General features: G+C 45.6%; 1 protein-coding gene across 1 annotated transcript in view; it reads left to right on the forward strand.

Annotated features, from left to right (window-relative positions):
- Nucleotides 1-1,298: 1,298 nt before the first annotated feature.
- The window catches only part of ankrd2 (ankyrin repeat domain 2 (stretch responsive muscle)), a gene marked incomplete at both ends in the record, with an annotated part of 42,631 nt that continues 30,219 nt past the window's right edge, over nucleotides 1,299-13,710 (forward strand). Inside the window, one exon of the mRNA XM_084321876.1 lies at nucleotides 1,299-1,827. Coding sequence (XP_084178002.1) covers nucleotides 1,299-1,827 — 529 coding nt within the window. The remainder of the gene's footprint in view (nucleotides 1,828-13,710) is intronic.

Genomic DNA, 13,710 nt, shown 5'->3' on the forward strand with positions numbered 1-13,710 from the left:
CTCCAGCAATTGGCATCAGTCCGTGCCCACGGTTGTGGAGCCTGATGGCACCGGCACGCCGAGGCGGTTTGTGATGTGTCGTGGGGGGATAAGTTTGTGGCTGAACGTGCTCCTCATCCTGGCTAGCTCCTCATAGACGGGTGGGAGGGGTTTTCCAGTATAGCACCCAGCCATCCAGGAATAGAGAGAAGGTGTGTGACGGGGTCCTTTTTCACTTGATTGATTGATTGATTGAAAACTTTATTAACAGATTGCAGAATGGGTACAGTACAGTACAGCTCAATACACACAATTGTTAAAGGGATGCAGACCAGAGAATTTTTTTTGTCTTGTTTACATCAGGGTCCCCCATTTTCAACTCATCATATTCATCATATCACTCCCCTCCAAACCCCCACAAATTATGGCGTTGTCGGAATAAAAGGTGTTGGTGTTTCTTTATTGCCCAGCCATCCACGGTGCAGAGGTGACATTTCAAAAACAGTGACATAATCAAAATAACAAAAATACTATACTACCTCGAATATCAGATGAGTTCCACAATAACATCACAATGACATTCCAACACTTACTGTGAGGCGCTTCCCTCAGTTACCCTCACTGTAACCTTTTATCTGGTGAAGCCCAACACAGAGACAAACAGACTAACAAAACACTCATGGCGCTTCCCTCAGTCACCTTCACTGTCACTGATGCATGGCAAGAACAAACTTCCTTGGGCACGCAGCCCTCATGAACATCTGGACTCCTCCCCCTCCACAGGTGCCACACATAATTAATAAGGTTATTAACGCGTTAACGCACAATTCTTTTAACGCCACTATTTTCTTTAACGCAAGATTAACTTAAAAAGATATTAGCTATGTATATATTTTTTTTTACTTCTTTTTTTGTGTGAGAAAGAGAGAGGGGGGGGAGAGAAAGCGAGCTAGGAAAGTGTGTGTGTGTGTGTGTGTGTGTGTGAGAGAGAGAGAGAGAGAGAGAGAGAGAGAGAGAGAGAGAGAGGAGGGGCGGCGTGAGTCCTCAGCCCTTGTGTCGGTGAATGTAACAAGTTCCTAACGTTTCCTTTCCCCTATTATTTCATGCACACTTTATTCATTGTTTTTAATTATTATTTTCTTTTGGGGGGCGGAGCCAGGCGTTCATGGGGTGAGACGTGTTTCACGGGAGCTCCCTATTATCGTGCGGAAAACACTGTCACCCCACTAGTCTTTATTTTATTTTTTATTTCTTATTGATCTTTTTGTTGAGTGGTCGAGCATCTACTACTTTCATCGACCTTTTTTCGACTTTTCGTGATGTCGAAGCCGGGAACCAGAGCCAACAACGCTTCAGCCGACAAAATGGCACCGGGCCCGTCCTCACTTTCGCCTGAGATAAGTGAAATTCTCTCGGTCGTGACCAAACTCCATGCGGACTTTGAGGTACGCTTCGCTGATGCACAAATGAAAGCGCAGGCGGAACTTTTTGATTCCTTCCATCGGGCAATGTCGGAGGAAATCAGGCTGGCGGTAGGTCCGTTGAAAGAAAAGATGGAGTCGCTACACGCTGCCGCCGCAGCTAACGCTATCGAAATAGCTTCGCTAACGGTTGAGGCCTCTCAACAAGGCGAGAGGGTGGCGGGTTTAGAGAGCTCCCTGCTGGCTACGCAGGCTGACGTCGGCAAACTACAGTCGGTAATTGTGGAACTGCAGTCCAGGGAGAGACGATACAACATCAGGATTGTTGGTGTACCGGAGGGCAGTGAGGGAGGACGTCTCTCGGAGAACATGCCGGAGCTGCTGCAGAGGATACTGGGGAAGGATGTCCTTCCCGATCCGCCCTTGTGTGAGTCGGCCTACAGAGCGGGCAAGACCAGTCCTGGTGTGGGCAAGGAGCCGAGGCCCATCATTGTCAAGCTAAACAGGCTACAACAGAGAGAACTCATCATGCGGTCGGCCCGAGCCAGAAGGGGGGATCTGGGTCTCGACAATCACAAAGTGGCCATTTTCGAAGACTTCACACCGGAGGTTCAGGCACAGAGGGGCGAATACAAAGTGGTCATGGCCAGGCTATGGAAACTGGGCTTGAGGCCTACGCTATTCGCCCCCGCAAGATTGTCTGTGCTATGTAAAGGTGATGACCGTCGCTCATTTTGGTCGTTGGCCAAAGCGGAGGAGTACCTAGGGGGGTTGGCCGAGACGGTGGCTTGATAACGCTGTCGGGTGAGTGGCTTGGCGTTGTGGACCTAAATACATTGATATATTTATTTGCGGACTATTCACAAATGCTTGATGTCAGGTCCAGACAGGCTAACTATCCGCTGCCCATCCGAGCTCTTTGGAGGCTAACGAGCTTTCTGAACATTGTACATAACAGACTCTAGCGTGCTAGCCGGATTCACCACTAGCTTACGCGCTGGCCTCGGGCTGGCTAACGGGCTGTGTCTATCCGCCCGCGTCGATACATTCGAGACCCGATAATGTTTATGTATTTTGGTTGTTGTTGCTGTTCAAGTGACATAGGTTTGCACAATTTAATGGTGATCGGGTCCTTAATTAACTAACTTCTTGTATGCTTTTATTTTTATATCCAGGATGCTTTGAGCTTTGGGCTCCAGTAGTAGAAGGTCGATTGAATATACATATACAATATATGATGACAGGTTGGGTCGGGTATAGCTTTGCTTGCACTCTGGCCATAACCCTCTTTTCCTTTTCTTCTTATTGTCGCTGTTTTAATGGCATCTGTATGCGTAATTTAACTGTGATCCGATCCTACCTTAGACTAACTGCTGATATACTTTAATTTTGTTTTGAATTTTCCTTTATCCATTTATGCTATAACGTTGCGACATTAATATGCAGACTCGGAGGCAGATGGTTACAGGGTTGATGTTGAGTAATTATATAATAATGGCTATTTTTTCCATTATAGTTGTCATGTTAGGGCCAAGGCTCACATTGGCTCTCGACCGAATATACATATAAAATATGTGATAACAGGTTGGGTCAGGTTTAGCTTTGCTTGCACTATAGCCATAACCCTCTTTTTCCTTTTCTTCTTATTGTCGCTGTTTTAATGGCATCTGTATGCGCAATTTAACTGTGATCCGATCCTACCTTAGACTAACTGCTGATATGCTTTAATTTTGTTTTGAATTTTCCTTTATCCATTTATGCTATAACGTTGCGACATTGATACACAGACTCCGAAGTGGATGGTTACAGGGTTGATGTTGAGTTATTATATAATAATGGCTATTTCTTCCATTATAGTTGCCTAATGTTAGGGCCAAGGCTCACGGTGGTTTTCGACCGATATCTTTATTGAATTTAATTTTTATTTTTATTTGTGTTTATTGGACTAGTGGGGGTTTAATTAGGGGTTTATCTACAGGGGGGTCGGAGTGGAGAACGTCTTATTGGATCCATGACTCCAGTGGGTAATGAGAGGAAGATGACCATCCTTAGTGGATGGGGCATAGGGAGGGGATTGGAGAGTGGGTATAGGAGGGTTAATAATAGGACGGGTGGGTTAGGGTTTAGAGTAGAAGGAGGGTGGGTTGTAACTGGGGTGGTATTGTTCTGTGTTTTATGTACTGTTGTCTTATATGTGTGTGATTGTTCCTCCTCTGAACTCCTGAGATTGACCGTCTGGGCCCGCCTGGATCAGCGCCTCGAGCCTCAGCCTAGCTGCACTGGTATGTTCTCTACGCATTTAGACAAATTCGACCATGGCTAAATTGAATATTTTAATTTGGAACGCAGGGGGTCTTAACGCCCCTCACAAGCGTGCCAGTGTCCTTTGGTTATTGAAGAGAAGAAATATTGACATTGCTCTCCTTAGTGAGACGCATTTATTGGTAGGTGATGTGTCAAGGCTGGCAAATCGACAATATCACGTTATCTCCTCATCCTCAGCCGATGATAAGACGAAAGGAGTCGTCATAGTTACAAGACGTAACCTTGATATCAAAGTCCTGGACGTGTGGTCGGACACGGAGGGAAGGATTACTATAGCAAAAGTTGAGTTCTCTCATAGGAAGATGGCAATAATAGCATTGTATGCCCCTAACACATTTGATTCAGCGTTCTATAATACAATCACGAAGAATATGTTGGAACTTACTGGATACGCTCTCATTGTGGGTGGCGATTTTAATGCGTGCTGGGATGCGGAGATGGATAGGTCCGGGTCCTCTGAAACGAGCAACCAAAAACGGTCCTCTAAGGCCCTCAGGATGTGGGCCCAGGACACGGGGCTCGCAGACCTATGGCGCTTATCCAATCCCACCCTCAAGGATTACTCTCACCTGTCAGCCAGACACAAAACCTTCTCGCGAATAGACTATGCATTCGCGTCCCCTAATATGTTTGATAGTTTCGATGTCTCATTGGTTCCCCTGGCTCTCTCAGACCACAAGGGGATTTTCCTTACGGCAACCTTTGGCAGGCTCTCCGCGAGAGATGGCGTTTTAATTCAACCTTGCTAAAGAACGATGATTTCTGTTCTGAGTTCAGGAGTAAACTAGCTGAATTCTTGCAGATCAACGTTGGCACAGTCGAAGACCCTAGGGTCCTGTGGAACGCATTGAAAGGATTTATCAGGGGCCATGTCACACTTTTCGCCTCCAATTTGCGAAAATCCCGGTCAAAAAAGCTAGAAGGACTGGAAACATTATATGCGGACCTATACGCATCCTTGCAAACTAACTATAGTGAACGACTAAACACACAACGTAAGATAGTCAAGAAAGAAATAAACTCCATACTTAAACAACAGTCTGAGTTCTTGATACATAGGACAAGACAAAATTACTACTTTCACGGCTCCAGGCCTAGCCATCTATTGGCAATGAAAATACGCTCAAATGATCATTTCTCGGATATCCCCTCGATCAAGACGAGCCAGGGTGCAGTCACTACTGATTCGAAAAAAATCAATGACACTTTTAAAGAGTTTTACTCACAGTTATATAGCTCAGAGGTTAATCTCGATGACTCTAAATTTGAATCGTTCATTGGCGGGCTTGAGATACCCCACATTTCTGAGGAAGAGGCCAAGGAACTGGGGAAACCGATCACTCTTGTGGAATTGAGGGAGACGATTGCTGAAATGCAGAGGGGTAAGGCACCAGGCTGGGATGGTATTCCACCCGAGGTGTATTTAGCTTTCTGGGACCAACTGGGTCCATTGATGCTCGATATGATCAATTACGCTATCGAACAAGGGGAGTTCTCAAGAGATGTCAATATGGCGTTGATTTCTTTACTTCTCAAGAAGGACAAAGATCCCAATGATTGTGGTAGCTATAGACCCTTGAGTCTTCTCGGGGCCGATTTAAAAGTGTTTGCCAAGGTGCTGGCCCGTCGCCTGCAGAGATTTATGACTGTATTGGTACACTGCGATCAAACTGGTTTTATCCCGGGGCGCCTGGCTGCAGATAATCTTAGGAGGCTGTTGCATGTAATCGATAACAGTAAAGACAATACAGCTCCGTCCACAGTTCTGTCTTTGGATGCCATGAAGGCGTTTGACAGACTTGAGTGGTCATACCTGTGGAAGGTACTTGAGATTATGGGTCTTGGAAAGAGTTTTATTCATATGATTAAAGTCCTGTATGCCTCGCCGTCTGCGATGATACTGACAGGCAAAAACTGTTCCACACTTTTTCCAGTCTCCAGATCTTCTAGACAGGGTTGTCCTCTGAGTCCAGGACTGTTCGCGCTTTCCCTCGAACCATTGGCCCAATTTATTAGGCAATCGGAGGACATCGTCCCCATAATGGTCAATAATACTCCACACAAAATTGCTCTCTATGCGGATGACCTGCTGATTTTCATGGACGACCCCTCCCGGTCGGCCGCAAAATTATTGGGAATAATCGACGACTTTGGTAAAATGTCAGGCTTTAAGATTAACTGGAACAAATCAGCCTGCCTACCTCTTAATGAGCTGGCCAAGACGGTACGACTACCAGCTGATATCCCCATAGTAGAACATTTTAAATATTTGGGCATAGAGATATTCCCCACGCTGAATCAAACTACTAAGTACAACTTCACGGGTACTTATGATAAAATACGCCAGGATCTAGACAGGTGGTCGTCCCTTCCTAACTCTTTACAAGCCCGGGCTTCCATAATCAAAATGAACGTCCTGCCTAGGATACATTTTGTTAGCTCAATGCTCCCCCTGCCCCCTCCAATAGACCACTGGCGCAAGGTACAATCGATGGTATCTAAGTTTATCTGGAATAACAAACGCCCGAGAATCAAAAGAGCTACTACTCAACGTAGGAAACAAGATGGGGGCCTCGCAATCCCTGATTTTAAGCTTTATTTCTGGTCCTTTTCACTGAGACCTCTGATGTGCTGGCTAGACCCTGTAGATGCTGTATCTGGGCGCTCCTTAGAAGCGGCAGCGGTCTCACCGCTAAGATTGCAGGATGTGGTGTACTCCACTGTCCCTATATTACTTATTGGGCACAAGCCGGTTAATATTCCTCAATGGCAAAGGAGGGGAGTTCATACTCTGGAGGATATTTATGATAAGAACGGCCTCCGTGCGTTTCAGGACTTAAGAGAATTTTATGATCTTCCCGGCGAGTCCTTCTTTCTTTACCTTCAACTAAGGTCAGCGCTGAGGGCGCATGGTGTGCTGTGGGCTCAAGCTCTGCAACCACACCCCTTTCTCAGGCTCATAGTGGACAGGACGACCTCCAGAGGGTTTGTCTCAGACTTTTATACGCTATTGATTCAATCCACGTATAAAAATGTATCATTGGATACAATCTGGCGTGTGGATATCCCGGAGTTGGACCCCGAGTTTGATTGGGATGATGTTTGGGCAAATGTGGCATTGTCTTCCCACAACCCCAATCACCAGCAGATTAATTTTAATTATATTCATAGGACCTATCTTACACCTAGGAAGTTATTTGCTATGGGACTGATAGCCGACTCTCTGTGCACTTTGTGCTCTCAAAAGGCCACTGGCACTTATATGCATATGTATTGGGATTGCCCACCAGTGGCCCGTTTCTGGAGGTCAATAACGGACAAACTTTCAGATCTATGTGGCTTAACTATCCCATTCACAGTTACGCTACTCCTGAACGATATAACGACACTACCCGCGTCCGTACAACTGAAAAGGGTTGTCCTAGCGGGCGTCACAGCAGCGAAGAAGCTAATAGCAATGAGATGGAAGGAGCCTGAGAAGCTCACAGTGATTAACTGGTCCCTAACATTGTTGGATGTGATTTATCTTGAGATATCCACGGCGCGGGTGATTGGGGTAGGACAGGCTGGCATTGACCTGTGGTTCGCAGCAGCTGAGAAGGTAAGGGCCGCCGTGTGCGGCTGAGCGGGGTTGGGGTGCTTGATCGGGGGGGTCCGGCGGTCTCATGGGAGGGGGTGGAGGAAATGTCTTGTCTGTCTTGTTTTTTGTCTTGTCCTTCTTAACTTTGACTGGGGGGATTTTAGGGGGGGGTTGATATTTAGCTATTCTGCGCTATTTGTCCATTCACATGCCATCTCCCCAAGGGACTAATATTGGCAGACTGATTGACCTGTCAACCAACTTGGAGGAAAATCCTCTTTCTTCTTACACTTTACCTTCTGCGAGTTTAGCAGTCTTGACAACATGTGTAAGGGACCTAGGCTATCTACAGTAAACCTGCGGCAACACTCTCGTAAACAGTCTTTTCAGTCATCCCACTTTGTAAAGGTGGTGAAAGGTTGGCATGTTTGAAGACATTTTTGTTATTGAAGTTGCCATCTATATTTGAAAGGTTGAACGCTGTTTCTTTTTCTTTTTTGTCTTTATAATTTGTTATTCTGTATTATTATTGTTTGTTATTTTCCTGTGGAGTTATGTGTTTTGTTATTGTGGTTATTGTGTTGTCTTGTTTCATGTAATTAATAATAAAAACAAAATTGATAAAAAAAAATATATATATATATATTTCTTTTAAGTTATTTAACTTATTTTGTGCATCCCTCTGTTTTGAATTTGATGCAAATTTGCAATGCATGAGGGTCATCCGTTTGTGTTAAATGGCTGCATAAAGCAAGCATTTGTTGACTCTCATGTTGATAAGAGTATTAAAAGTTGAAAAAGATTAATTTAAGGTAGATTTAGAACAGATAACAAATATGCGATTAATTTGCGATTAATCACGATTAACTATGGACTATTAATCAAATTAAATATTTTAATCGATTGACAGCCTTAATAATTAATTAACAAAACTAAACAGGTGCTACACATCAATTAATTAACCGTTTTCTACACACTATACACATTAATATACCCGCAACACCAATACCCCCACAACAACCCAATAAATATATAAAAACACAACCCAACAAACAAACATATGCATGAATGTACATAATGCATGAATGTATGACAACATGAATGAATGCATGCATGACAAGATTAATGAATGTATGTATGTTTGATAATGTATATGAAGGTATGTATGTTAATATGAATGTATGTATGTATGATAATATGAAATTAATGATGGGGGGGTTTGCAGTTCTCAGTACAATCCGAAGGGAAATTATGAATGTGTGTGTGTGTGTGTGTGTGTGTGTGTGTGTGTGTGTGTGTGTGTGTGTGTGTGTGTGTGTGTGTGTGTGTGTGTGTGTGTGTGTGTGTGTGTGTGTGTGTGTGTGTGTGTGTGTGTGTGTGTGTGTGTGTGTGTGTGTGTGTGTGTGTGTGTGTGTGTGTGTGTGTGTGTGTGTGTGTGTGTGTGTGTGTGCGCGTGTGTGTGCATGCGTGTGTGCGCGCTGCTCGGAGTCTGTGATGGAGACGCTCCGTCACAAGGTGTTATGTAGATGAGGAAGAAGGGACAAGCCAGTGAAAAGTTTGAGTAGGTGGTGGTATAATGAGGAATTTAATGTTTATTGAACAGATAGAGCAACATAGGAAAATGTTTGCAGGATAGAGAAGTCAAGGCCTCCAGGCTCATTTAAGTTATGTTGTTTGCAGTTTGGTTTCTTTGTATGGGAAAGGAATTATCCAACTACCAGTAACTAGTCTAGCAGAGGAGTTAAGTGTGCGACGGTGAGAACAGAGTTGATGCTAACAGGGAGCAAAGATACGGTAGTTATTAACTTGGTCCCAAATCCAACTAGAGGGAGGAAATGGAACCCAAGACAGGCAGTACAGGAAGTAAAGGCAGCTCTTAGGCATACAGTACATATATTGTAAGTAACATGCAACAAGGCCGGGGGGCTTAGGGCTCAGCTCAGGAAAGCCAGTATGGAGCAAAGCAGGTCCCACAGAAAGGAGGAAGCTGGTAGTGGAGCAGGTACCGTACGGCGACAAGAGGAAGTAGCGAGGTGTACAAAGGCTGTGGCCCAGGCTAAACAGGGACAGGGGATGAACTGGGAAAATGTAGAGATGAGGAAGATTAGCTGGAGGGACCTGTGGAGTATGAAGGGAAATCATGTCTACTGATATGTGCTGCCATCACCACAGAACCCAAAACAGTGGGTAGTCGGCAAGGCCAGATTAAGACTTCAGAGGCCCCTGGGCCAGATTCTTGTGGAGGCCCCCCCACACACACGTGCACGCACGCACAGTGGCGTTTTTATATGTCACTTTAAAAAATATATAGAATACCGTAATTCCTCTAATAGTAACCCCGGCTTGTATTTGTTTCAACTGTAGTGGATACCAGGCTTGTATTAGGAGGAGGAACCAGCTCATTCGTGTTGGTGTTGGGGCTGGGCTGTGGAGATGCGGCGGGCGTATATGAACAGGTGGCACTGGTATCAGCCACTGGTGGTGGTGGGCCGGCTGAAGTTGAACTAGAGGCTGCCGCTTCCTCTTCTCTGTCGCTAGCATCAATAATAATAACAACGTTAGCATTCTCGTCCTCTCTGCCCGCGGCGCCTGGCTCAGCCTCTTTAACGTTGCTGCTACTAGTGCTAGCCAGGGGGCTATCCTCCTCCTTACCTGACAAGGTGAAAAAAGTAGCGATAGTTGGTATGCTTTGCCGAAGTAACGCGCTCTTTCTGTCCATTTCCTGTTTAGACTTTAACTTAGCAGCTCCGCTTTCCCACCGTTTTACTTTTTTATCCATGTTTTTTGAGTGTCACAGTCTCAATTGATCATACAGTACTACTCGAGACGAGTCTTAGCCTACTTGATCAACTTGCAAGTGCAATTATCGCGATCAGTGGTCACCTGACCTGACCTGACAGTGACCCCTGGACCTGGACGTCAGTGTCACGTAGACTCAACGTCTCTCACCCCTCATTATCAAACAATTTGCAATACAATTTTTTTTATAAAAATAGATAGAGAAGAGATGAGATGATACTAGTAGTCACTATAGATGCTGTCAGGGCCGGACTGGGGAAATAATTCATACCAGGAGATATAGCGCGAAATATAGCCCCAATCAGGCCATTTTTTAAGCGGGGGGTCTGGGGGTCCCCCACCAGGACATTTTTTGTTACAAAGACTTAATTTCCTGCATTCTGGTGAATTTTAGTGCATGTGAATCACAAACTAATGAGCCAACAATTGCTTAGTACAATGTACTGTTATGGACCTCAAATAAAACTGTTGTGGCACTAGCAATGCTACTCTCTCCACCTTCAAAAAGAAAAAAGCAAGAGCACAACATATTTTTCTATTTACTATTATAATACAGTTAACCACTCTCTCCTGTAAGGGCCTTTCTTTTTCTTTGTTTTATCCCTCTCTCCTCCACCCTTTCTCTTTCTTCCACTGTCCATCTTGACATCAACGTTAATTGATGTCATTGAACTCCAGTTTGAACAAGCTGACTCTAGAGCTATGTGGCAGGGGCTCAAAACGATGACAGACTACAAAGGCGCCTCCCTCAAACTGAACAGTGACATCTCCTTAGCAAATGACCTCAATACCTTCTATGCGAGGTTTGATGCTGGTAATAACAACACCAGCTCACAAGCCACGGCAATGGGGGGGGGGGGTCGGCTGCTGATGGAGGCGCAGTGTTCAGGGTAACAGAGCATGAGGTGAGGCGGACCTTTAAAAAAGTGAATATCAGGAAGGCAGCAGGTCCGGACGGCATCCCCGGCCGCATCCTAAAAGTCTGTGCCGACCAACTGGCCCCAGTATTCACTGACATCTTCAACCTGTCCTTAGAACAGGCTGTCATCCCCACCTGCCTGAAGAAGTCCACTATTATCCCTGTACCCAAAAAATCCAAGCCTGCTTGCCTCAACGACTACCGCCCTGTAGCTCTCACCTCCATAGCCATGAAGTGCTTTGAGAAGCTAGTAAAGGGCTACATCTGCTCCTCCCTCCCCATCAACATGGACCCCCTGCAATTTGCATACCGCCCCAACAGGTCCACGGAGGACGCCATAGCCCATGTGCTGCACACAGCAGCATCACACCTGGACAAGAGGCAGGGGAACTATGTGAGAATGCTATTCATCGACTACAGCTCGGCATTCAATACCATAGTCCCCTCCATACTCATAGCCAAGCTCAGGGACCTGGGCTTGAACTATGACCTCTGCCAGTGGGTCTTGGACTTCCTGACTGGCAGACCCCAGGTGGTGAGAGCAGGCAACTGCACCTCCTCATCCATCACCCTCAACATAGGGGCCCCCCAGGGCTGTGTTCTGAGTCCCCTCCTCTACTCCCTGTACACACACGACTGTGTGGCTCAGCGGAGTAGCAATACAATCATCAAATTTGCTAACGACACAGTGGTGGTGGGCCTGATCTCTGCCAACGACGAGAGGGCCTACCTGGAAGAGGTCAAGGTCCTGGCGGGATGGTGCCAGGAAAACAGCCTCTCCCTGAACGTCAGCAAAACAAAGGAGATGATTGTGGACTTCAGGAGGTCGGGGGTCAAGGACTACAGCCCCCTCAGCATCGACGGGGCACCGGTTGAGAGAGTCAACAGCTTTAAGTACCTCGGAGCCTACATATCCGAGGACTTGACATGGACCACACACATTGACAGTGTTGTGAAGAAGGCACGACAACGCCTCTACTTCCTCAGGCGCCTAAGGAAGTTCCAAGTCAGTCAGAAGATCCTTAAGAACTTCTACTCATGTACAATAGAGAGCATCTTGACCGGCAACATCACCTCCTGGTTTGGGAATAGCACTGCACAAGACCGAGGCAGACTACAAAGAGTGACACGTTCAGCCGAACGCACAATTGGAGGGGGGCTCCCCACCCTCCAGAACATTTACAACAAGCGTTGCAAGGGCAAGGCTAAGAGAATCATTAAAGACTCCAGTCACCCGAACAACTGCCTCTTTGAACTGCTGCGGTCAGGAAAGCGATACCGGAGTCTCAAGGCGAGCACAGAAAGACTCAGAAGAAGCTTCTATCCCCAGGCCATCAGGCTGCTAAACGAACAATGAATGAACACTACACAACAACAACCACCATAGATCCTCCCCTACACAACAACAACCACCAAACGCACATAGCACACACATCCACACGCACACACTCACTTTAAACAAACACACTGTAGCACCCACTCCACACACTTTATAGCACACACCCACTTTAAACAAACACACTGTAGCACCCACTCCCCACACTTTATATTTATTGATGAAGGATTGCACTACAACTCGTACACCTTACTGTAAATTGTACCTAAATTGTACCTCATCCCATTTCTGCTTTGCACTATATTGTACTGTACATTAGTACACTGCATAGTATTGTATATTATATGGTAACTCAGAACATTGTACATATGTCTATACCGAACACTGTGACCTCATTTTCTTCTTCTAAACTACATGCTATACTATGTTATTTGATACTATCTTGTCTAGCACAGTCTCTGGAGCGTAACAGTAAGAAGCATTTTGTATGAAAGTATTCTGTACTTCTGTATGACAACTATTAAAGAAACTTGAAACTTGAAACTTGAATTGACTTTCGCTCTACTGTATCTCTCCCGAGTCCCTCACTACCTGGCTCATTGCCTGGCTGTTATTCTGCATCAGAGTGCCGTCTGCCATTCCATTCGCCGCCTCCGCTTTCAATCAGTTGTATCGCCTGGTCCCGCCTCCACCAATCACAAGCGGCAGCACGGCTCCATCGTGTGTGTGTGATCCGCGTGAGGGAGAGATAGTTCTCCAACTCTGTCGCAGACAGTGAAATCCTGGTTGTTCCCCACCCACCTAGGTTATCTAACTATCGCGCCGCGCCGCCGCCACACCTAGAAACAATGGCCTGGCAAAAAAAAAAAAAAAAATAATAATAATAAAAAAATATATATATATATATATATATATTTTTTTTTATATAATTTTTTTTTTAATCTGTGCAGGCCAGGCCACCGGGAAAACTCCCGGTGCTCCCGATGGCCAGTCCGGGCCTGGATGCTGTGAAAGTAAACGCTGGATGAGGATCTGATTATATATATATTTTTTTTCGTATCGCTTTTATTTTTTTTACTAGTGTGTAGTGTGGAGGCCCCTAGTCGCGTTATTTCTAAACCTAGCCGCATTTCTGGCAAGACGTTCTCTGATTGGCCGATGCCTGTTTCTACACTGGTTAAGCTTGGCACTCTTTCGAAGTTGGTTAAGGTTAGAGTTTGTCTTAGAGCGTGGCGATAGAACGCCAGGTAGTTTGCAGGCTGTTTGACGAGGAAATGGGCAAAGACACAGCTCGTCACGCAATTGGGCAAACATGTCAGTGGCCAATCAGAGAGCGTCAGTCAGTGCCAAT

The sequence above is a fragment of the Notolepis coatsorum genome, assembly GCF_963971535.1.
Source record: "Notolepis coatsorum genome assembly, chromosome: 9".
Lineage (NCBI taxonomy): Eukaryota > Metazoa > Chordata > Actinopteri > Aulopiformes > Paralepididae > Notolepis > Notolepis coatsorum.